General features: G+C 42.2%; 1 protein-coding gene across 6 annotated transcripts in view; it reads right to left on the bottom strand.

The window, feature by feature from the left end:
* Positions 1-26,327, bottom strand: part of baz1a (bromodomain adjacent to zinc finger domain, 1A) — an 81,193-nt gene that overhangs the window by 46,396 nt on the left and 8,470 nt on the right. For 4 of the 6 annotated variants that reach the window (XM_069916763.1, XM_069916762.1, XM_069916764.1 and 1 more), the window contains 7 exons: positions 22,036-22,170; positions 14,111-14,389; positions 12,954-13,112; positions 10,804-10,902; positions 8,309-8,396; positions 3,103-3,237; positions 301-406 (listed from right to left, as the gene is read on the bottom strand). In XM_069916763.1, the coding sequence (XP_069772864.1) occupies positions 301-406; positions 3,103-3,237; positions 8,309-8,396; positions 10,804-10,902; positions 12,954-13,112; positions 14,111-14,389; positions 22,036-22,170 (1,001 nt within the window). Of the gene's footprint in view, positions 1-300; positions 407-3,102; positions 3,238-8,308; positions 8,397-10,803; positions 10,903-12,953; positions 13,113-14,110; positions 14,390-22,035; positions 22,171-22,269; positions 22,637-26,327 lie in introns of those variants that run through there. The other 2 variants (XM_069916765.1, XM_069916767.1) reach the window with 2 other exon arrangements.

Below are 26,327 nucleotides of genomic sequence, written 5' to 3' on the forward strand. Positions count from 1 at the left end.
AATTCTTATTAAAATATTATTTAAAATTAAATAAAATTTAATAGTATTAAATCAATTTCATAACCTTCACCAATGGTACACTCTTAGTGACCAGGTGAACCTTCAATCCACATGTTCAGCTTATTGATTGACTACAATTATTGCACTTCATAAAGGTTCTAACCCCAGTGAGAAGGGAAAACGAAAATGTAATCTCAACCCAAACCCTGACTTCCATTTCCCTATCACAATCTGCCAGTAATAGGAAGCATGAAGTAAGCCACCGATTATTCTTTCAGATGCAAAAATGATAGTGTATACCTAGTCCTTTCATTTCTTCTTTTTGCCTTTGCATCTTTTCAATTTCTCGTGTAGATTTGTTTTTGTACCTTGAAGCTTCTCCATCAGTAGCACTATTTGACTGTGACTGGAAGGAAAAAAAATAACTTGTTCAGCTGAATTTCATTATTCTTGGATAGTAAACCTTGGTTATCTTCTTCTTCACCATTCAGAATCTACCATTTCTTCTGGGTGAAAAAGCAATTTATTAGGGTCTCACAAACATTCACTAGATATGATGTAACTGCCTTTACAGAAAGCAACTTAAACAGTCATTTTGCAGAATGCTTTCATTCAGCCACCAAGCATTAGCTGAAGCTTCTGGTTTTCTACCAATTAAATTGTTCATTCACTTTCACACTGACTTTAATCTTCAGCATTCTAGGTTGTTACAATGAAGCAAATGAGAAATTGCATCTCATTTTTCCACTAGCTTTCTGTAGTCAAGGCCATATGCAATTCAATAATAATTGCAAATTACACCTCCAAAAGTGATAATTCCTTTGTCATTTAATCAAATTGGTTTCTTCCCCCTTTTCCTGTACCTTGAACTCTTTCCAGTTCTGGTGAAAGATCAGTGAATCAAAATGATAACTTTGCTCCATCTCCGCATATGCTACCTGACCTGATATTTTCTTTTTTTTAAAAAATTAAATAAATTTGTTTTTACCCATAACTGTAGTCTTATGAAAAGATGCAAAGATTTTTCCATTGAAAGGCAAAGCAATAAAAACTTTTTTTTTCACACTATGAACCATATTAATCAAAATACACACAAACATTTCCCTCTTGCATGTACACAGTGTCATTTTCTCCCCTTTTCCCTCTCCCTTCCCTCCCTCTTTCCCACCCCCTCCTCCCTACCCACTAAACATTCAACATATACAATACAATAAACCCATTAAACAGTGTCATCACACAATGAAAATAAACAAGAAAATTGTGTCATCTACTTTTACACACTGGATCAGGTCATTTCGACTTCTTCTCATTCTATCATTTTAGGAGGTGGAGGTCCACAGTAGGCCAGCAATAAAAACTTTTGAACCTACTTCTAAACATCAGCACTTTTTTTTGCCAAGCAGAAAAAGCAATGAAATGGATTCCAAGAAGATGCTTTTTATGAAGAAAAGCCCATTAGAACTTAAATAAAATTTAAGCCACTACTAACAATAAACTGCTGCACTCTCAGGTAATCTACCAGACAAGTGAAAATGAAGTGCAGTCACATTACATGCTTTCCAGTCAGATGGTAAAATATAGGCTTTAAAAGAAGCAAAATTTGATATTATATAATATATAATCATATTGTCGGCAGAAAATTTAGAAGATATTCATACTTCTGTTACATTGAAACGTTTTCATACTAGGTACTTGGGTGCCCTGCTTGCCAACCAGAAAGCCAAATTAGATGTGGTCCAACTGAGGGCAAAACAATTTGCTCATAAATACTGGAAAAAGATTAATTTAGCTAAATTTGCAAAGAAAATAAAATTTTAATAAAATAATGTATAAATGATTTATATTAATAGCCAATAAAAGTTCAAAGCATCAAAACACACAAAAACAAAGTGAATGGGAAAGCAAATCGAATCAGTCTGCAAAAGGATAATTTTTTTAAAAATACATGAACTGAGCTTGAATGGATTCAACAGCAAGATGAGTAATTTTGGGACTGTTGCTGAGAGAGGAGGAGCAAAAGACTCAAGAGAGCTTTGAGTGTCGGGAACCAACTGGAGGCAAGTGCAGTTTAAAAGGGAGCAGAGGGCAAGGGTTGAAAAGAACGGTGATTGGTGGGAGGAGAAATAAGGGGGCAGTAACAAATCAAATATCCATTGGGATAAGGGAACCATGGTTGATGAAACAGATAAGGCAGCTAGTCAAGAGGAAGAATATAAGGGGGCATGAGAAGGCCTTGGCATGTAGGATTAAGGAGAACTCCCAAGGTGTTTTATGCATACATGAAGAACAGAAGGAAGATGAGAATGAAGGTGGGGCTGCTAAAGGATAAACCAGGTAACTTTGCTTGGAGGCAGAGGAAGTTGGGTAGGTTCGAATAGAACAGGCTTGTGTGCTGGACAGTGTTGAGATTAAGAAGTGGTGCTGAATCTTCTTAAAAACATTAAGATTTCTAAGTCCCCAGGGCCAGATGCAATATATAGTACCTCAGGGGTACCTTCGAGGCCTCTGACTGCAGGGGAGGTGTCTGAGGATCGGAGAATGGCAAACATAGATCCTCGTTTACAAAGAAATAGGGAGAATCCTAGAAATTATAGACCAGTGAGTCTTACATCAGTGGTGTGCAAACTATTTGAGAGGATTCTTAAGGATAGGATCTATGAGCATTTGGAAAAATACAGACTACTCAAGGATAGTCAACATGACTGTGAAGGGAAGGTCATACCTCATTAAGTTTTTTTGAGAAAATATCAAAAATTGATGAGGGTGATAGATGTGGTCTATATGATTTTAGTCAGCCATATGACAAGGTCCTCCATGAGAGACTCGTGCACAAGTTTTGAGGCATGGGATCTGTGGATTAAAAAAATGGCTTGCAGGTAGAAAGCAGAGTAGCGGAAAGAAAGTATTCTTCCTAGAGGTCAATGATAAGTGGAGTACCACAAGGATCTATTCTGAGACCCCTGCTCTTTCTGATTTTTATAAATGATCTGGATGAAGAGGTGGAAGGATGGGTCAGTAAGTTTGCAGATGATACGAAGGTTGAAGGAGTTGTGGATGGAGCGGAAGGTCACAAGATTATACAGACAATTATTTTATACTCACATTTGTTAAAGAAGAACAAATCTTAGGAATCCTTCCTCGCTCTCGATTAGAACCCAGATTAAGCGTTGAAAGATCATCCGGGAACAAATGTGAAAAGTTTTGCTCTGAAAGCTTGTATTTATGAACTGTTGTGGACTGAATCAAAGCAAAGACATTGGGAATGAGCACACGAATAAATTGAACAAAGCGGAACACTGACATTTATCTCTCAACTAAGCACAACCAAATTATTTTAAACATGCAGAAGAGCTGTTAGTGAAATGACATTTGAACTGGATATTAAAAAATCTGGCAATGTCCTCTGTGAGTTTCCTCTGGGTGCTCTGGTTTACTTCCATTTTTCAAAAACATACAGGGTTTGTAGGTTAATTAGTGTATTTGAGCAGCATATAGGTTCATGGGCCAGAAGGTGCCATGTTTAAAAATTCTACAAATGGACAAAAAGATACTTGTACACTAATCGAAGATAACCAAATAACAAGGTTTAAAGAGAACAAGTTCTTCAAGAAAACATTAGTCTGTAGTTAGATGATAGATGTGGAAAACACAGAAAAGTTCTCTGATCCATGTCAGTTCTGGTTTCAGTAACACTGTTACTCTAACATTTTTAATTCCACTTCAACTTCTTTCATGGTCTCACTTTTTCTCATCTCTAATTCCCTCCAGTATTTTAAACTTGGAGAAAGCAATTGGTTGAAATAAGTCTTCAGTTTTAATAAAATCAAATGTTGGTGGAACTCAGGAAGTTTTGCAGCGTCTGTAAGAGGCAAAGACATATAACCGATGTTTCAGGCCCAAGCCCTTCTTCAAGGAACAAGTAAAAAGCAGGAATTGAAAGGTTGGGCGGAAGAAAGGGCAGGTGGAGGAGCACAGACAAACAGATAAAAGGTGATAATTGGTCATGGATTGGAGGATAGGAGAGAGGAAAGGTGAGAATTGATTGGGGGAGGGTGGAATTAGGCTCTGAATACAGAGCTGGGGGAAGGAGACAGAGGGAAAAGGAAAGACAAAGGAAGAGGAAAGGAGACATAGGGATATGTGGGGGTTAAAAAAAAAAAACCAGAGAATCCAATGTTAATGCCACCTGGTTGGAGGGTGGCCAGACAGAATGAGGTGTTGTTCCTCCATTTGCCAGTGGTCTCAGTCTGGCAGTGCGCAAGACCAAGGACAGAAATGTCGGTAAGGGAATGGGGTGGGGAACTGAAAAGGTTACCACTGGGAATACTCGCTATTGTGGCAGAGAGCCAAGGTGCTCCATGAAGCCATCTCCCCTCCAGTCTCTCTCACGTAGAGGAGAGCACAACTGGAGCACCTGCAGATTCACATTTTGAAGGGTGGGATGTAACCAAAGTACTGAGAAAACCCTCAGACACAGGGAGAAAACACAAATTCTTTACAGACAAAGCCAGAATTGAACTGCTACACTAACCATCCCATCCATTTGAAAAATCTTGTATACCTAAGCTTGCAAAGAAATAGCAGGTCATCAAGAGGATAATAATGGAGTACAAATATAGATTAGACAAGGCATAAACAGAGTTTGAATGGATTTAATTATCCAAATGACAAAGAAAAGCTACAGTCAAAATTTGGAGTTGTGACCTTTATAGAAGCAGGATAGGGTAATCGCAAGTAGGGGAAAATGGGCAACGAGAAAGCTTGAGGAGGAGCTAAGGAAGTGATTGGATATTGGACAGAAGTTGAGAGACATCGAAGAGAAGATCACCCCAGAGAAAGGGGGGGGGGGTGAAATGCAAAGAGTGAGTGAGACAAGAAGCAGAGGTTGCAGGGTGGGGGGTGGTATTAATGTGGCTTTAAGGCTGCTCAAGACGTTTATATTGAGCTTTATCCTAGCAATGGATGAGGCCAAGGAAAGACATGCCTGTGCTGGAATTGTTTGGGGAATTAAAATGGTAAGCAAATGAGAGTTCCAGCTTGAACCCAATGTAGATCTGGTTGGATGATATGCATGCGAAACTTTGCCTCCCTTCAAAAGATTGTTGAGGATTTGAACGAGTCGTGGGGGAGGTTGTGGTGGAACCATAGGGACAAACTTTGCACTTTCTGTAATTACAGCAGGGTTTACCAGAGGGAGTGGAAAGGGGAAAACAGACCAGAAAGTGTTAAAGTGACTGATACGAATGAAAAGCAGATGGAAGTAGGAAAGGTAAGATGGGGTTGGCAGTGGGGTCTTGAAGTTGTCAGAAGTATTAGTAAGATTTGTTGAATGTAGAGGCTGGTAGGGTGGAAAGCAAAGACAAAAGAGAAACTCTCCTGGTTTGCTTTGGGGAAGGTAGGGTGAGGGAAGTACGAGAAGAGATGCAATTGAGAGCTCTATGACAGGAGTGGGAAGTCAAAATTCTTAATAAAAGAAGACTTTTCAGATGTTTGAGTGGAATGTATCATCCTACTTTAAATAATACATTAAATGAATTTTGCAACTCAATCGTTCACAAACAGGAATAAAATTAAGTCATCAACCTCAGTGTAATGGCAGCACTGCCACTGGTGTGGACCCAAGTTAAAAGGAGCTGATGGTAGTCGATTTTAAAATCCCATGACCACTGGATCTGTGCCCAAGATCTGTTCCCATGATCGGCAGTGGCCACAAAGGGTCACAGACTCGGGGAATAGCACAGGGCACCAGTAAAAGAGGAGACCACCGCCCATTTGAGAAAGATGCAGAGGAGACGACCCTACAGGATGGTGACCATAGCAGCGGACCAGTGAGGGGTTCTGCAACTGAAGGACCCACACAAGCAGCAGGCTGTTGGTGACTCGAAGAGAGGAACCCACAGAGGCTATGGGCTGCTGGAAACTGCAGTCAAGGGTCTCACACCAGGCTGCAGATTGCTAGAGACTGGCTCAAGACTGATCGAAGGTGTCCCAGGTATCAGAATCGGGATGCGAGAGGGTGTCTAATCATAATTGGACGTTGGGATCTGGAGCTTTGGTTGGCGATGATTTGGACTGGACTGTGTGGCTGCAGGTGCACTGGAGATGAATCCAAAGGCACTCAGTGACTCTGGGAGGAAATATCTTCTGCTTCTCTTTCTCTGACTGCAAGAAGCACTTCAGGCAATTTCTGCTGAGATGGCAACCACTATTTTTATTACATGACAATAAATTGAATCTTGAATCTTTCTGTATTACACGACAATAAAATAATCTTGAAAAAAACATCAATTGACCATTTCTAGTATTTACTGAATTCAGATTTTCATTATTTGCAGTGTTTTGCTTTGCATATCATTAACTAGGATAAGATGTAGTAATCGAAACAAGCAATCCAGTGGTTGAAAATTTCTCTGGCCCTCGGGGCAGACTGGTCGATTATCAGCCGCTCTGACTTGAGAGCTGCATCCATTTCTGCTAATAAAATTGAAATGCTAGTTGAATTGAAGGGGTATGGAGAAATATCAGGGTACAAGATCAACACAAATAAAAGTGAAGTGATGCCAATGAGTAATGCGGATTATACAGAATTTAAAAAAAATCACCATGATGGGTTGCTGGAATGCATTGCTGGGGGTAGTGGTGGAAGCTGTTATAATAAGAACATTAAACAGACTCTTAGATGTAATAAAAATAGAGGGTTGTGGAGTAGTTATATCTAGGTTAGCACAACATCATGAGCCAAAGGGACTTTTCTGTCCTGTAATGTCCTATGACAGAAAGAAAATAATCTTGCAATTGAAATCATTAAGCTGGACTATTTGTGCATCTGTATTTTTCCTTCTGGAAGGTAAATGCAACTTTTAGGAGATAATTTTGGGGTGGGGTAGGGTCATTGGTCGATATGCAGAGGGTAGAGATTCCCAATTTTTGTTTTGGCCAAAAATAGGGGGTTGATTTAATCGTGGTACTGACTTTTACACAATTATATACGGCATCCTCTACTTCCTCAGGAGTTTGCGGAGGAACTAGTGGAGTTGTTCAAGTGAAACGGTGCGGACTTGAAGGGCCGACATGGCCTGTTTCCGTGCTGTAAACGGTTATATGGTTATATGGTTATGAAGATTTAAAACCAAGATAGAAGAGAAAGCCAAAGAACAAGCTCAGAAGATATGGCATAGTGCTAAAGACTAACAATTCAAAATATCCTTCCAGAATTAAACTTTCAAATATTTTCTCCTAATGATTCATTGTAGCATCCATTTTGAATTCAAAATTATACAATCTTAACCACAAATTACAAATATAACACTCCAGCACCCTCTCGTGGCAGTCAAAGGGAATCTGAGAAACTTGGAAGGAAACAACAACAAAAAAAATCATCCGTTCAGAACAGGAAAGTGAAAATGAGCAATGTGCAAAAGCATTAGTCACAACTCAGGTTATCCTTCATACCCTACATTGAAGCAGTATTAACCAACTTTGATCCTTATTCTCAATATCCAGATGCATCACAGCTTGGTAAAGGAAACTGCATTACCCGAGACTGCAAAATACTGCCGCCAGGAATTGAAAACACATTAGGCCATCACACAAACGAATTTCCCATACCTTGATTCAGTGTACATTTCCCACTGACTCAGCAAAGCAGTTTAATACCTCACAGTACTCGTCCCACCCACATCATTCTTCTCTCCCTTTATCACACAGAAGAGGCATTTACTTGATAACAAGATGCTCGAGATTGAAGGATAGCTTCTTTCCTGCTGTCATCAGATTTAACTGGATCATTCACTGGCAAAAGGTGTGTTTTTTTTAAAAACTGTACTTTATTATATACCTTGTACTATGTTTTTGTATTTTTCTCTCCATCCTGCACTATTTGACTGACTGTAATACTATATTTATTGTTGCACTGAGTGGACTTGTCCGAATATCATACAAAGTGTTTTTACATCTACAGTACATCTTGGTATACACAAGATTATACATTTAAACTTTGAAGTTGCCATTTCTTGAAATTGGATACATTAAAATGTTGTAATTTATACCAGAATAGAGACTAGCCTAAATGAAACAAATAGGATAACCAGAGTGGAGAGAAACAGCAAAAAAAAAAAGGCTCTATGTACATTTCTTTCAAGCTCCACTATTTGGTGTCATTTCAAGGATCAATGTAAAAGCTATTTTGAAAGAAAGTCCACAACAGGTACAAGTACAAACCTTGTACTCATCCACTGATATCAAAACAACAAATAATCCTCTTGAAAATTAATGATCATCCAATATGTTGAAAAAAGGTCATTCTTACCTTAACCTTAAGCAAGCCATGTTGTAATTCACAATGCTGTTTGAGGAAGAGCTTCAATTTGTCTCGGGAATATTGATTTTTCCTGCGACTAGTAAGAAGAGAAACCCAAATTGTAGCTACACAAAGACAGATTATGCATATATAACAAATTACACCAGTGGGAATGGATCACCTGCCACCCACCATCCCAAGGCTGCCACAACCTGATCAACATCCTCTGTGACTCATTCATATTTGTTAATTTCAACCTGTGAAAATTAGATAACCTTATTGAAGTACCTCCGGTGATCTCTTGATCATAACCCTCTAAGAAATAGCATTCCAGATATTTACTAACCTCTATGAGAAGTAACTTATACATATCTTGGGTTTTAATGACTACCTCTAATCTTGTACTCAAGTCTTTTCATTTGAGAATTTCATGATAGGAAATAGCTCAACATCTCAGGCCCCTTTTGAATCCCGTTTCATACAATCACCTCATTTCTCCAAAAACCAAAGAAATCAGAGATGCTCATGACTGGACAACTCTCATCCCAAGGACTTAGTCTGCCACCAAAATCAAATTTTCTTATCAATTACAATTGTATTCTATGTGTGTCCCAACAAACAGCCTGTACAAATGAAATTTTAAAAAAAAATCCAACCTCCATCAAAAGCAAAATGCTAATTGACTAATTACTTGCTGCATCTGTATGCTGTTGACTTGGCTTCGTACACAAGAACATTCAGATGCCTCTGCATGCCACTCCTTTGCTGTCTATTACCCATTTAGAGTACATAATGATTTTTGATCCCAGTCAACAACTTCACTTTATATTGAACTCAATTTGCCAATTTCCCCCCCCCCCCCCATTCTTATCCATCTTGCTGTAGGTTCTCAGAGATTCTCACAGAATGCCTTACTCCTACTTTAAACTCTGACAGCTTGCTGTCTGCCACTTCCAATTTGTTAACATTCTCAAAAGTGGTTCTCTATGTCCTGATAGGTATGGTTATAATTCCTTTATAACTGATGGGCTAACATCAGCATCTTCCACTATGAAACTGATGCAAAATAGTGATTTAAAATATTTTCCATTCCCTTGTTTATTCTTTGGCTTGGCTTCGCGGACGAAGATTTATGGAGGGGGTAAAAGTCCACGTCAGCTGCAGGCTCGTTTGTGGCTGACAAGTCCGACAGGCAGACACGGTTGCAGCGGCTGCAGGGGAAAATTGGTTGGTTGGGGTTGGGTTTTTCCTCCTTTGCCTTTTGTCAGTGAGGTGGGCTCTGCGGTCTTCTTCAAAGGAGGTTGCTGCCCGCCAAACTGTGAGGCGCCAAGATGCACGGTTTGAGGCGATATCAGCCCACTGGCGGTGGTCAATGTGGCAGGCACCAAGAGATTTCTTTAGGCAGTCCTTGTACCTCTTCTTTGGTGCACCTCTGTCACGGTGGCCAGTGGAGAGCTCGCCATATAACACGATCTTGGGAAGGCGATGGTCCTCCATTCTGGAGACGTGACCCACCCAGCGCAGCTGGATCTTCAGCAGCGTGGACTCGATGCTGTCGACCTCTGCCATCTCGAGTACTTCGACGTTAGGGATGAAAGCGCTCCAATGGATGTTGAGGATGGAGCAGAGACAACGCTGGTAGAAGCGTTCTAGGAGCAGTAGGTGATGCCGGTAGAGGACCCATGATTCGGAGCCGAACAGGAGTGTGGGTATGACAACGGCTTGTTTATTACACTATTATCAATTGCCTTGTCATGTTCTCCAGGAATTTCACACCCTCTTTCTTTTAATAAATTCATAGAAGCTCATGCAGGCTTTTCTGGCTAATTTACTTAACCTTATTAGCATGCAAGTCCACTGCTGCCGGTTCCTGAAAAATTCAGTCCTTTGGTCTACCACCAACTTCAGCCACTGTGTATGGCAGTTTTTAGTTGACCATTTTTCTCATCTTTTGTTAACCTCAGAATATCTGAGTTTCTCCCCAAGGCTTTTCTGACTGTTATAATTTCTGAATTAGCTGCTTAAATATCTACTACCATTCATTAACCTGTTCTCAAGCTTATTATCCGAGTCCACCCAAAAGGAAATCTTCTTTCTAAGCTTTGTCATGTCTATATTATCCTCAATCTGATCCTGGAATGCTACCATCTTGTGGTAATTTCCACCTAATCAATATGCACAATAAAATTATACATGCAATACCTTCTTACACACTATTTTTTCCCCCCATTTGTTTTATCCTACCGTACAACACTTCATGTCTTTAAACCATGTCTTCTTTTCCCTGCTATTCCTTACTTTCAATCACATTCCATTACATTTCTCCATTCTCCACCATGCCAACACTTTGCTTGCTGCTAACCCACCTTTCATTTAGGAATACTGAACAACCTGAAATATTGACCCTGCATTAAGTCAGCATTAAATTTCCAAAGAAAGAATGACAACTTACACCAGATATTGCAATAGTCAAATGGATTTTAATCTTCAAAGAAAACACTCACTTCATCTGAGCAGCTTGAAGTATGATTTCATTTCCTTCAGTTTTAAGTGGTTTCACTTTATACTTAAATAAAGCTACATCAATGTTGCCCTTGTTTTTCCTGCAAAAATAATGAAATGGTGTCAAATGTTAACAATATTTCTCATTCAAATGGAGATGCTCAACATTACAAAGCTTCAGTGAACACAAGTGACTACCATCTCAGTGAAATCAGAATATGTATTTTTCAGAACATATACTGTATATTTCATATATCTTAATTACTCAAGAATGGTAAATGGATAAAAGCTGATCCAGAATCAAGTTTATGAAATTTAGAGCTTTAATGGCAGTAAATGTTCAACATTACACCTCTGAACTAGAAAATTCTGGATTTTACATAAGCAAATCCAATTTTAAAAAAACACACCTGCTCCCAGCCTCTATAAATGTGAACTTCCATTTTGTTTCTTTTCTGTTTTTTCTTTAAAATAAAACTGCCATTTTGAAATATACTGTTGTTAAAACATTCAAATACATTATTTCCAATTCAGGCAAAAATTATGTTTTTTTTTTAAAAATGGCCTACACTCCTAATGGTGTGTAGGAATTTCAAATTACCACATTCAATTTCTATTCTGACCCTGTGGCTGTTCCCTAAATTTTACTTGATACTCTTGAAAATTCTGCAGTTAAATAAAATACATTCTACTTAGTTTCAGTTCAATTATCCGCTTCGTTTAACCAAAACTGACATTATTGTTGTGCAATCCAGATTCTTTAGAAAGGATGATTGAAAATTGGAAGCTTTGTTTCAAAGTAATTTCTTAATTCTACAACTCCAGTTCATACACAATTAACAAACAGAAACTGCTGCTGGAAACATCAATGGCCCAAAGCAAGCTACCAAATGGGGCACATATGAGAACATTAGTTCTAATTGCTTCACGCTATCTGATCCTTTGGAAGTCCATAAAGTATCTAAAAAAATCAATTTTCCAGCATCAACATGGATGTCCACATAATCTGAAGTTTCCTCCTGAGACCAATACATTGAAGCATCCCTCTATTTTAAGGAGTTTGAGGAGATTTGGCACTATGTCAAAGATGCTATTAAACTTCTGCAAGCAAGTGCATTGGTTGCACAATAGCCTGGTTTGGAAACACAGATATCCAGGAATACAGAAGGTTGCAGAAAATGTCAGATACAGCCACATCTATCACAGACACAGACTTTCCCTTCTTTGAAGATAATGGAGAGGGATGATGGTTCAAGGCAGCCATCATAAAAGATCTACATCACCCTGGTTGCTTTCAGTCAGAATATACGGAAGCCTGAAGTCCTGTACCTCACATTTCAAGAACTGTTTCATTTCAATAGCTATCAGGGTCTTAAACCTCCCTGTATGACCTTAACCATAACACTAATATAAAACCAAAGACAATTTGTTTGCACAATTGGTCAAAAATCTATACCCCCCACCGCCTTATCTTTTCTCTTTGTGGCATCTCAAATATACTTAATTTGAGTTTGTTCACACAACTGGGAAGCTTCAACAGAAAGGATTTATTCCATCTGCATGCTGTACTTGACAACAAGATTCATTTCTCCAATGAGGAAATACAGTAAAACCCCTAGTATCCAGTACCTATGGGAATTGATAGATGCTAGAGAAGTGCATTTTTCAATTGCTCGAGATTTAACTCTGAAAATGCCTAACTAATGCACTTGCATTATTCTTAATGATAATCACCCAAACCTCGAACAGTATCACCCAGCTCTTCATCCGCTATTGCAGTGTCACACAACTTTATTCAAACAGCTACTACAAAGTAAAGCATGAGCAAGGCACTCTGCTGGCTGAACATTTACTCCCATCTTCATCAAGGTTCACCATTACCCTCAGCCCCTCCCTAGCTTCCTTCCTCCTTCAAAAAGATATTATCCTTTACTCCCGATAAAGGGTTCTAACCCGAAACACTGATCATTTTTAACAATGGAGGATCCTCCAGCAACTCAATTTGCTCCAAGTTCCAGTATCTGCAGTTCTGCATTTGAACACATGCGAGGGGATATACAAATTGTTCTAATCAAACAATTCATATTCATGACTTAGTAATACCAGCTTAAGTGTAGGACTTAATCAGGTGTACTGTAATATGAAGATTTACCCAAATGGCGTAGAAGTCGTACAACTTTTGGATTGTTCCTCATTTTCACTTTCATCACTAATGATGATTACAACATCTTCAGCTCTATTGCTTATGTGTCCATTAGTTGTTCCATTTAGAACTGGTGGGGTCAAAACTTCCAAAACTTTGCACGTTTGCCTACCAAAACAAGATATCAATTAAGTGGAATAGAAATTTATAGCTAATGAAAACATAATTTGCTTTGATCCTTGCCTCGACATTTAGCACCCAACATTTGCTTCTGAAACCAGAATTGCAAATAATGTCAAGCAGTATTTCAAACATGCAAATTTTTAAAAATCCTCGCTCTGATTTTTTAGAAATTACACTGTACGTAGACATTTTTTTCCTTTGTAATTTCATATTTAAAGGTATGCAAGCCATTTGTACACAAGAATGCTCCAAACACAAATTTTCAAGAATTAAACACAACAATCTCAACATCAAAATGCAGGTGCTCCTTGCATCTTCTATTACTTTGAGTGAAAATATAAATCATGTGTAGTAGGTAGAACGATCACCACTCCTAAACCCTTTTCTTCCAATAACATGGGACTTTACAAGTTCCAGCGACTAAAGTCTGAAAATTATTGTTCTGATATATTAGCCATGAACTTCAACGTGTGTATTTATAGTATCTGATTTCAGAGCATATTTTCTCATCGACCATTTTAATCATTTTACTTCTGTGGCAAAATGTATGATGTTGCATTGTTTCCTCGCTAAAAATTTAAAGAAAAAAGGACAAACAACTTGAAAAAAAGTTTTTGTTTATATGTGTTGCATTTAAAAAAAAACTTTCACATCTACAAGTTAATCAACAATTAAACTTTTGTCACTTCAATTCGACAAGTATCTTGTACAAGACTTTGGTACATACAATAAGCTGAATAACTAATTAATTTGTTTTATGTTGATGGTGGTTTTCCAGTTTTTCTTTGAATAACATAGGCAGACAGTATCAAAGGTTAACTTTACAGTTGCAAAGTGCTACCCTAAGCAAAAACAATACAGCACTTTCAGTATCAAAATAGTTTACAGAATTATTTGGAATGGGACTTTAACTCATCACCATTTAACCTAAACTTTAATTAGGGCAACAATGAAGGAAAATAAATGTTAAATCAAGTTAATACCTGAGACCATTAAGACTGGTTACTTCCACAATCTCTCCAGCAAAGTATCGATCCTGAGTATACATGTAGAGATCATCACATAGTTCATGGAGTCGTGAGCATGAAGTAAGTGATGCAAGGTAAAGGATGGGAACCACCAGGGGCTCAGGGAAATTTTGAAGATTCTGTCTTGCCTTGGCTTCAGACTCAATTGCTTCCTGATAAGTCAGCCCTGACTTTCCTGTAATAGCACAGCTCCATACAAGACTGTTGCAAAGTATGGTTCTTTCAAAAAAGTCACTGTAAAGAATAATCAAAATATTACTTAAGTGCAAAATAATGAATTTAATCAAACTGAGATACCATACCACCCTCTGAAATAGTCCCTTTTTAAAGTTCAAATTTATTGGCAATTCATTCATCACATACAACCCTTAGATTCTTTTTCTAAGGGCTAGCCAGAATTTCTATACCAATAACTAAACTGTACACAAAAGAACTGTAAGCAAAGACTGTACAAAGTTATAAATATATAAATCCTTAAATGAGTCACTGTAGGAGCCTATTGTTCAAAAGACTAATAGTTGAAAGGTAGCAACTATTCCTGAACTTGATGGTACGAGTCCTTTGGCACCTGGACCTCCTTCCTGATGGCAGCACCTGGGTGGTGGGAATCTTATAATTGATGCTGCACTCCGACAGCATGTAGATACCATCAATGGTGGGGAAGAATTTTGCTTGTGATGTTCTGGGCTGAATACACTGCCTTTTACATGGCTTCTGCCCCCTTACCAGGCTGTGATGCAGCCAGTCAGCACACATTCCACCACACACATGCAGAAGTTTGCCAAGATTTCTGATGACACAACAAAGAGGAAGTAGAAGCACTCTCATGAATTCTTCAAAATTTAATATGATTAGTCATTCAATATTTTAATGGGAAGCAGCAATTTACATTTAATATACGATCCTCAATGCTCATGTGAAAACTAAATGCAGATTACTTTATTGTTCATCTCCATTCAGACCTCAAATGTAACCCTAAACTTGTTTTATTATTTTCTATCAAATCTCCAGTCCAATCTCTGTCATTGGCTTCTGATACAGTCCCACAAAGCTCAATAAGAACTTGTGGAACAGCATGACATCTTCCAACTAAGCATACAATCATCCCAGAACAAATTCAATAATTTCAGATATTCAATATAGCCAGAATTCTATTCAATTCTGTGAATGGAAGATGATCAATCTACATTTACAAAGTTAGGCAAGAAAATGGTACTGAGGTACAAGATCAGCCAAGATCTTAGTAAATGGAAGAGGCACTTGGAACCAAATTAGATACTCCTACTTCTATTTCTAATGGTCTCATGGATGAAACTTGCTACTCATTGGATATGGAATATGGAATCACCAACAGATTGTGTAACTGGAATTGAAAATATAAAAATATTCACAAGATAACATCAACATCTGTTTTCATGAAGGTGTGAAATTGGTATCAAATAAATAATGCACATGTATTTGAAATTGGAAGAGGCTACTAATCTTGACATATTCAATACCATTCTTATTTTTTGATCTCAAAGATCATCCCACTATTCAGACAAGGAGGAGGCTGCAGAAAGGAACTTGTAGACCAAAAGGCTTGAGGTCAAGTCAGGAAGTCCATTATCAAGGATGAAATTATTGAGATACATGAAAATACAGCGTGGTTTCCTTATGGGAAAATCTGACTTAACAAACCTATAGGAATTCTTTGAAGTGATAAGCAGGCTAGATAAAAGATGCAGTGGATGCTGAACATTTAGATTTTCAGAAGGTCTTTGACAAGGTGCCACACACAAGGCGACTTAACAAGACAAGAGCCCATTGTCCAACAGGAAACCTACTAGTATGGGTAAAGCATTGGATGATTGGCAGGGATCATATTCTGGTTGGTTGCTAGAGGTGTTCCACAGGGGTCAGGGTTGGGGCCACTTTTTTAAAAAAAAATTGTATTGTGGCAGCTCATCACGAGGCAGGTGAACTGGTCCCGCTTGTAAGCCACATGACGTGGCGGGGCAGCCGGCCAAAATGGCGCCTTCGGGGGGGAGGTTTCCCTTCCTTCCAGTACGGGGGCTCATAAACCCACACTGGGGGACCAGGCAACTCCCAGATGACGTCAGCGCCCTCCAGTGCGGTTCTCAGCCAGGTCCGGGCTGGGAGTATAAGTTCAGCCCAGCAGCCTGCAATAAACTAGTCTGCTCACTGAGCTCAACCCTTCTGGTTGTGTGCGTGTTATTGCAGGACCAGTGTAGCCACCACTACAATAGATGACCCCGACTGGTTCAAACATCTTTGAAACCATCATGAGCGAGCCTGGGATCAGTGCTATAGCCGTGAAACTGCCTGAATTCTGGGTTCAGGAGCCAGAGTCCTAGTTCGGCCATACGGAGGCTCAGTTTCACCTCCTCCACATTTCGTCCCACACGACCAAATTCTACCATGTGGTCGCTGCCCTGGACAAGGCCACTGCCAGATGCGTGCTGCACCTTGTTCAGCACCCACCCACCGAGGACAAATACGAGACCATCAAGCGAGTGCTTACTGGGTCCCTCGGACTATCCAGACACCAGCGTGCCGCTCGGTTGATGCACCTTGACGTCCTGATGGACGAGATGCTTATGTGTGAGCACACCAACTGCCCACTTTTTGAGCGCATTTTCCTCGACCATATGCCCGGGGACATCCGGCCGCTGATAGTCCAGGAGAGCTTCACCGACCAGAGGAAGATCGCCCAGAAGGCCCAAGAGCTATGGCTCGCACGATTCCCGGAGGGATCAGTGGTCCAGCAGGTCATGAGGCTCGGGCACGACCACGCCAAGCCCACCCCTAGCGCTGCGGTAGAGCACCTGGCCCCTGCAGGGGCCCCCAAGAGCATAACCAAGGCCACAGCATCCGCTCCAGGCCTCTGCTTCTACCACCAGCGCTGTGGAACCAAGGCTCGGAAGTGTCGACAGCCCTGCTCATTCCAGGGAAACGACCAGGTCGGCTGCTGTTAATGGCTGCGGCAGCTGGCCAATGATACAGCCTCCTCTACCTGCGGGACTCAGTCAGCGGCCAACACTTCCTCGTTGACACTGGAGCCCAGAGCAGCATCATCCTGGCCACGGCCGTCGAGTCCAGGAGCCGACCTCGTGGACCTCTCCTCTGTGTGGCCAACGCAACGGCAATCCAGATATATGGAGACAAGACAGTCCACTTACAGATCGGCCAACGGAATTTCGTGTGGAGGTTCACCGTCTCGTCCCTCCCAACTGCCATCCTGGGTGCAGACTTCCTCCTTGAACACAGGCTTCTGGTGGACATTCGAGATAGGTGCCTGGTGGATTCCTGTACCTTCCAGGCCGTTCACCTCGACACCTCCCGCTCAGAGCGACTGCAGATGGCCACAATCAGTACGCCCAGAGACGAGTTCCCGACACTCCTCAAGCCACAGTTCTCTGCTGCCTCGTCGCGCCACGGGGTGTTCCACCACATCCCCACCCTGGGCCTACCGGTTCACGCCAAGGCACACCGGCTCCCGTCTGACAAGCTCCAGGTAGCGAAGGAGGAGTTTTCGCACCTGGTGGAGCTGGGGATCATTCGGCGGTCTGACAGCCCGTGGGCCTCGCCGCTACACCTGGTCCTGAAAGCCTCCGGGGCCTGGCGCCCCTGCAGAGACGGTTCAACGAGGCAACAGTTCCTGACCGCTACCCCATCCCTCACATCCAAGACTTTACGGCCAACCTGCACGGTGCGAGGGTTTTCTCCAAGGTTGACCTACTGCGCGGATATCACCAGATCCCAGTGCACCCTGAGGACATACCCAAGATGGTCATCATCACCCCCTTTGGCTTGTTGGAATTCTTGCACATGCCATTCGGGCTCAAGAACGCCACTCAGACCTTCCAGCGCCTCATGGACTCTGTGGGCAGGGACTTGGATTTTGTCTTTATTTATTTGGACGACATCCTCATCACCAGCAAGGACCGAGTGCAACACAAGGCCCACCTATGTGCCCTTTTCTCCCAGCTGGCCGACAACGGCCTTACCATCAACCTGGCCAAGTGCCAGTTCGAGAAAGAGTCCATGCAGTTCCTGGGCCATACCATCACAGCCGAAGGAGCCACGCCCGCCGTTGCAAAGGTCGCCGCTATCAGGGAGTTCCCACGCCCGGACAGCATGAAGGGGCTGCAGGAGTTTGCGGGTATGGTCATCTTTTACAACCACTTCTTCCTGGGAGCTGCACGCATCATGCAGCCGCTATTCGCCCTCATCACGGCCAAACACAAGACACTAGCTTGGAACCCAGAAGTCTGCGCTGCGTTCAAGGCCACCATGCTTACCCACCCGCACACAGATCTGCATATGGCACTCTCTGTCAATGCCTCAGCCGTCGGTGCTGTCCTGGAATAGCAAGTGAATGGACATTGGAAGCTGCTGGAATTCTTCACCCACCTGCTCCGCCCGCCGAAAGCAAGTACAGTGCCTTCGACGGCGAATAACTGGGCATGTACCTGGCGCTGCGGCATTCACCGACCACAAACACAGGCGCTCGTGATGGCAAAGGATCCCTGGTCGGCCCGCCAGCAGCGTCATCTCTCCTTTGTGTCAGAGTTTACCACTGACCTTCAGCACAAGGCGGGGAAGGACAATGTGGTTGCCGATGCACTCTCGCGACCTTCCATCTGCGCGCTGACGCCCAGCCTCGACTTTGACCAGCTCGCCTGGGACCAGGAATCTGATGAGGAGACACAGGCCTTCAAGACCGCCATCACGGTCCTGCGGTTCCGAGACCTCCCGACTCCGAGTGGCGAAGGCACCATCCTGTGCGATATCTCCTTGGGCACCCCACAGCCTGTGGTTCCCCAGCAGTGGCGCAGGCAGGTCTTCCATCACATCCATGACATTTCACATCCGTCCATCAGGTCCACAGTCCAGATGGTGGCAGAACGGTTCGTATGGCATGGGCTGCGGAAGCAGATCGCAGGCTGGGCCAGAACATACACCCATTGCCAGGCGTCCAAGGAGCACAGGCACACCAGGAGTTCGAGCACATCCGATAACGGTTCAGCCACATTCATGTGGACATCGTCGGGCCCTTACCCATTTACCGGGGCAACCTTTACCTGCTTTCGGTGGTGGACTGCACCATTCGCTGGCCCAAGGTGATCCCAATGCCAGACACCTCCACTGACTTCTGCTCCCGAGCACCGTTGCATGATTGAGTCGCCTGGTTCGACGTCCTGGGTCACCTCACCAGTGATCGGGGTGCCCAGTTCACATCTGCGCTCTAGGCACAGCTTGCCAACAACCCGTCTGGTTGTGTGTGTTGGGGATCCAGCTACACCGTACCATGGCCTAGCACCCGCAGGCCAATGGACCGGTCGAATAGCTGCACCGTCACCTTAAGTCGGCGCTCATTGCCCGCCTGGGTGGACAAACTGCCTTGGGTACTCCTGGCCATCCACTCCACTCTCAAGGAAGATCTGCAGGCGTCATCAGCTGAGCTGGTCTACAGTGCACTGCTGGCACTACCTTGTGAGTTTGTCAACGCACCTCACAATCCCCAGTGGTCGCCAAATGAAATACTTCCTCACCTCAGGGAACACTTGGACTTGTTCGAACCCCCACCGCTGCCCAGGCATGGCATCTGCCCGGTGAAATGCTTTTCACGAAGTACGTTTTCGTTCGGCGGGACCCGACCACGGCACCTCTGCTGTGACCGTACAAGGGACCGTACAGGGTTATACAGCGTTCCGGCTCGACGTTCACACTAGACACTGGCGGCAGGCAGGAGGCGTTTACCATGGACAGGCTGAAGCCAGCGTACCTCGATCCATCCGGCGAAAAAGGACATTGGTGCCAGTTCTGGGGGGGGGGGGGGGGGGGGCTGTGTGGTGGCTCACCCCAAGGCAGGTGAACCGGCCCCGCTTGTAAGTCATGAGGCAGGGCAGCCAGCCAAAATGGTGCCGTTGGGGGGGGGGGGTTTCCCTTCCTTCCAGCACGGGGCTCAGAAACCCGTGCTGGGGGACCACGTGACACCTGGGTGATGTCAGCACCCTCCAGCACGGTTCTCAGCCAGGTCCGGGCTGGGAGTACAAGTGCAGCCCAGAAGCCTGCAATAAATGAGTCTGCTCACTGAGCTCAACCCGTCTGGTTGTGTGTGTGCTATTGTAGGAGCAGTGTAGCTGCCGCTACGGCCAAGTTTGTAGATGATAGAGGTAGGTGGAGCAGCATGTAATGTTGAAGAAACAGCAAGGCTGCAGAAAGACTTAGATTAGGAGAATGGACAGAGAAGTGGCAAATCAAATACAATGTTGTTAAGTCACTTTGGTAGAAAAAAATAAACCTGCAGACTACTTTAATAAATGGGGATAAAGTTGAAAATACCCAGATACAAAGGGATGTGGGAGTCCTTGTGCAAGACAGCCTGAAGGTAAACTTTCATATTGAGTCTGTGTGAAGAAGGCATATGCAATGATGGCATTCATTTCAAGAACAATAGGATACACGAGCAGGGATTTAATGCTGAGACTTTATAAGGCTCTGCTAAGATTTCACTTGGAGTATCGTGAGCAGCTTTGAACTCTTTATTGAATAAAGGATGCAGCAGAGAGACATTACAGAGAGAATTCAGAGGAGGTTCACAAGGATGATTCTGGGAATTAAAGGGTATGAGGAACATGAGGGTCCTCGCTCTGTGGAATTTAGGAGAATGATGGCAATCACTGAAACAGTTCAAATATTGAAAGGCACAGACAGAGCAGACGTAGAAAGGTTGTTTCCCATAGTCTTGGATAAGGCGGCAAAAATTCAGGACTGATAGGGGTCCGCTTTGAACAGAAATGCAGAGAAATTCTTTTAGACAGAAGGTGGTCAATCTGTGGAATTTGTTGCCACAGAGAGTCGTGGAGACTATGAGATTGATTTAACACAGATTGATAGGTTCGTGAAGAGCCAAGGCAACAAAGCCTATGGGGAGAAGGCCAGGCACTGAGTCAGAGTAGGAAAATCGATCAGCTCATGATTGAATAGTAGGGCACTCAATGGGCTGAATGGTCAAAATTGCTTAAAAAAATACATGATCTTTGCACTTCCAAAGATAAATCAGCAACAACAGAATAATTAAGCCTTCGATAAGAAACAATAGACAGTTGTGATGCTCAATTCTAAAAACAATGAGCATAATAGAATAAAAGCACAATTCCAATTTTTAAAAAATCTGTTCATCCTCGCACTTTTAAAATATTAATTTGTGACAATTTTGACAAGCCTTTCGTCTTTTGACCATCTGAACATAAATAATTGAATTCAATGTTTGTGTTGCGATTATGTTTTAAGGGAGATAATACACGAACAGCATCTTAAAATGACAGTATGTCGAACTTGCAGCATGGATGCTTACAGATAAACAAGTCGCCGACTCTCCAAACTAGGCCCATTACGGAGTCCTCGGACAAAAACGATCAATCGGAGAACCACCCAAAACAACCCACGCTCTCCACATGTCGCCCAGAAACTCAAGTTGTTCCTCAGGATTAGACGAGTGTGAAAAATAAAGCACCAGACTTGGCACATCGAAAGAGGGCCAAGGCATGGTACAAATCCGTCCGGGATGCATGTGTGCTTTTAAAGAAAAAACCTCGGCCATCACAGTAGATGAAGAAATGTACAAGGCCTACTCGGCAGACGACACGTTTAATGAGCACTTGACAACCCGCCACGGGTTCTGGCGAAAGTACAGCAACGCGAGGCGGCGGCCGGGGCGGGGGCGGGGGGAACCCCGTTCCGTTAACGTTTGTCGATTTAAACAAAACTAAAGGCGCCGGTGGGAAAAGTCTCCCCCAGCCGTTCGCTTCCAGCATCTGGGTGGAAGTCAGTTCAGTAACCGGGCGGAAGGGTGAAGAAATACCACTCACTCATAGTTCCTGAAGATCTCGCCGGTCATCCGACAGAAGAAAACTTCTTCGTCCGGTTTCAAGTCGGCCGGCACCTTTCGTTTGACGAACGTCTTACGGTGAAGGAATGGCATCCCCCTCGCCGAAAAGGCAGCCCTGTCAGAGAGAACGATGTTTAAAACAGAGAGCAGTGAGAGAAGACGCGCAGTTACAAAATAAAGGCAGTCCCGACAGCGGGGAACTCGCTCCGCTCACCCAGCCGAGAAAACTTCACCAGCAAACTAACGAGCACCGTGCAATCGTGACTAAAACGCCGCGGTAACCGTCCCCGCCAAGCGCGGCCGACAATGTGTTCGGCAGCGGCTCGCTCTCGGTCCTCGCATGGCCGTCCCAAACGCGGAACAAGTCGCGCCAAATGAGTCGCAACACCTGACGTTCCTCCTCGACCGGAATACAAGTTCTCGTGCGGTGCCTTCCCGCTGGTAACTTCCAGCCAGCTGATCGGTGCCCCGGCACCGGGTCAGTTGGCAAACGCTTCCTTTTCCTTTTTCACTCGCCCGCCGAGCTCCAGCCTCTGCCACCTCCCTCAATCAGTCAAGACTCCCACCCTTCCCTTGACGCCTCCCGCGCGCGTACGTCACAAGGAACAGAACCAGACGCCAACACCTCTTCGCTCATTGGCCCATCCCAAACCGTTGAACCAAACACAGGAAGAAGCGCGGCAGCTGGCGTCATCAGCGGGCAGCTTTCTGTTTCTGGTGACGCTGCGTGTGTCTTGGCTCGGGGGCGGAATGCTCACGCCGAGGTTCGCAGACAGTCCGTTGGGTGACTGTGGCTGCTCACTTTGTTCTTCCCAACGTGCTCGTTCGAGGTGTGCGCAAGTTGAGGCGATGCCACTTGATGCATTTTTCAACGGTGCAAGTCCGACCGCAGTTGCGAGGCAGACCCGAACCTTTTCCACTCAACTTGCTGTCGGAATGGGGAGAAGGAGTGATGGTTTTAGGAAGGTGATTTTTAAAAAAACGCTGGAAAGGATTCGGAACACAATTACAAGATCAATAAATTAGAATGATAAGTAACAATTTAATGTTTAATCACCGTGGAAGTCCATCTGCGTCGGGAAAAGTTCAAGCCGTTGCACAATTGCCCGCGTCAGAACATTGCTAGTCCAAGTGCTTGACCATTTTCTTTTAGCTTCGTTCTACCGTCTTCAGATGAAGCGGTACAATGAGGTGAGTATCCTATCCCGTTATGTTATTCAGAGAATTATTTTAAAATGTATCATTTTTCAATCAACACTATGGGCAATCCGATCATTATCTCAATCCTGCTTGTCGTGCTATGCTATAACCTTATTGGCTTCTATTGCTCGAACAACTGCAGGCTCACAGCCCTCGAGTTCAATACAAACCACTGGGTGTTGAGCCGAATTTGCACATTCACCTTCCAACGACGAGGGTTTGTCCCCAGCGTACTTGTTTCCTCCCACATTCTAAAGACGTGCTGGTCGGTGGATTAATTGGCCATTGTAAACAGTTCCTACTGAGTAGGTACAATCTGGAAGATCATGGAGCAGAGAACCTGGCTCTTCAGTCCATCGTGTCCATATCGAATATCGAGCATTAATCTTTACTAATCCTGTTTGCCAAAACTTGGTCCATAGCCGTTAGGACTTTGGAATTCAAGAGTTCACTTCTTGAAGGTTGTAAGTGTTGATCAAAAGATTGTGAAAATGGAACAGCACATGGCACACACATCTGTGCGAATATGATGTCCAAATCAAACGAAAAATCTGTTGCTTGCACCTGATAGATAGACTTCAATCCATTTGACATTCATGTGTCTATCTAGACCCCTCTTATAAAACTTCCATTGTATCTGCTTGCACCACTATTGCTGGCAGCCTGATCCACACACCCACTGCTTCATAAAATATTTGCCCCACACATCTCCCTTAAACTTTCTTCTCTCAATTTAACCGCATGCCCTTTAGTGTGTGATGCTTTTGCCTTCATGAAAAGATTGTCTCATGAGGGAAGTTTCTGTCAGATTTCCCCTCAGCTTCCTATGCTCCTGAGAAAACAACCCAAGTTTATCCGAATTCTCCCTCGACTCAAATCCTCTAAACCAGGCAACCTCCTGGTAAACCTCTTTTTTAATTTTTTTATTTTTCACACTATAAACCATACTGACCAAAATACATACAGACATTTTTCTCTTGAATATATAGTGTCATTTTCTCCCCTTTTCCCCCCTCCCTCTCCCACCTTCCCATTTATTCAAAGTCCAATCTATAAGATACATTAAACCCGTTAAATAATATCGTCACTTAATAAAAATAAACAAGAAATTTTTGTCTTTTACTTTTATATACTGAGTCAGTTCATTTCATTGTCTTCTCCTTCTCTCATTTTAGGTGGTGGAGGTCCATGGTAGGATTTCTCTATTGTATTTCATGTATGGTTCCCATATTTGTTCGAATATTGTGATGTTATTTCTTAAATTATATGTTATTTTTTCTAATGGAATACATTTATTTATTTCTATGTACCATTGTTGTATTCTCAAGTTGTCTTCTAATTTCCAGGTTGACATAATACATTTTTTGCTACAGCTAGCGCTATCATAATAAATCTTTTTTGTGCTCCATCCAAATCGAGTCCAAATTCTTTATTTCTTATATTACTTAGAAGGAAGATCTCTGGGTTTTTTGGTATATTGCTTTTTGTGATTTTATTTAATATCTGGTTTAGATCTTCCCAAATTTTTTTCACTTTCTCACATGTCCAAATTGCATGTATTGTTGTTCCCGTTTCCTTTTTACAGCGAAAACATCTGTCTGATACTGTTGGGTCCCATTTATTTAACTTTTGGGGTGTGATGTTATAGCCTGTGTAACCAATTATATTGTATCATGTGTAACCTCGTGTTTATTGTATTTCTCATAGTTCTGGAGCATAGCTTTTCCCATGTTTCATTCTTTATGTTTAGATCTTGTTCCCATTTTTGTTTAGGTTTACAATTTGTTTCCTCATTCTCCTTTTCTTTCAGTTTGATGTACATGTTTGTTATAAATTTTTTAATTATCATTGTGTCTGTAATCACATATTCAAAATTGCTTCCTTCTGGTAACCTCAGACTGTTTCCCAATTTGTCCTTCAAGTAGGTTTTCAGTTGGTGGTATGCAAACCTTGTATCGTGAGTTATATTATATTTGTCCTTCATTTGTTCAAGAGATAATAATTTATTTCCCAAAAAACAATTTTCTATTCTTTTGATCCCTTTTCTCTCCCATTCTCTGAAGGAAAGGTTATTTATTGTGAAAGGGATTAGTTGATTTTGTGTCAATATGAATTTTGGTAGTTGATCATTTATTTATTCCTTTCTACGTGAATCTTCTTCCAAATGTTGAGTAGATGGTGCAATACTGGTGAATTCCTACGTTGCACCAATTTTTCATCCCACTTATATAGTATATGTTCAGGTATCTTTTCCCCTATTTTATCTAGCTCTAATCTGGTCCAATCTGGTTTTTCCCTTGTTTGATAAAAATCTGATAGGTATCTTAATTGTGCTGCTCTATAAGAATTCTTAAAGTTTGGTAGTTGTAAGCCTCCTTGTTTGTACCATTCTGTTAATTTATCTAGTGATATCTTCGGTTTCCCCCCTTTCCATAAAAATTTCCTTATTATTTTCTTTAACTCCTTGAAGAATTTCTCTGTTAGGTGAATTGGTAATGATTGAAATAGGTATCGTATCCTTGGGAAGATGTTCATTTTAATACAGTTTATCCTTCCTATTAATATTATTGGTAAGTCTTTCCAGTGCTCTAAGTCGTCTTGTAATTTTTTCATTAATGGCTGATAATTTAGTTTATATAGATGGCCGAGATTATTATTTAGTTGTAAAGCTAGGTATCGAATTGCTTGTGTTTGCCATCTAAATGGTGATTCTTTCTTAAACTTTGAGAGATCCGCATTATTCATTGGCATTGCTTCACTTTTATTTGCGTTGATCTTGTACCCCGATACTTCTCCATATTCCTTCAAATTCTTATGTAATTCTTTTATTGATATTTCTGGTTCTGTTAAGTATACTATAACGTCATCTGCAAATAAACTGATTTTATATTCCTTGTCTTTTATTTTTATCCCTGTTATTTTATTTTCTGTTCTTATCATTTCTGCTAGTGGTTCTATAGCTAACGCGAACAATAAGGGCGATTGTGGGCATCCCTGCCTTGTTGATCTGCTTAAGTTAAATTGCTTTGATATATATCCATTTACTGTCACTTTCGCCAATGGCCCCTTATA

The sequence above is a fragment of the Narcine bancroftii genome, chromosome 2, assembly GCF_036971445.1.
Source record: "Narcine bancroftii isolate sNarBan1 chromosome 2, sNarBan1.hap1, whole genome shotgun sequence".
Classification (NCBI taxonomy): domain Eukaryota; kingdom Metazoa; phylum Chordata; class Chondrichthyes; order Torpediniformes; family Narcinidae; genus Narcine; species Narcine bancroftii.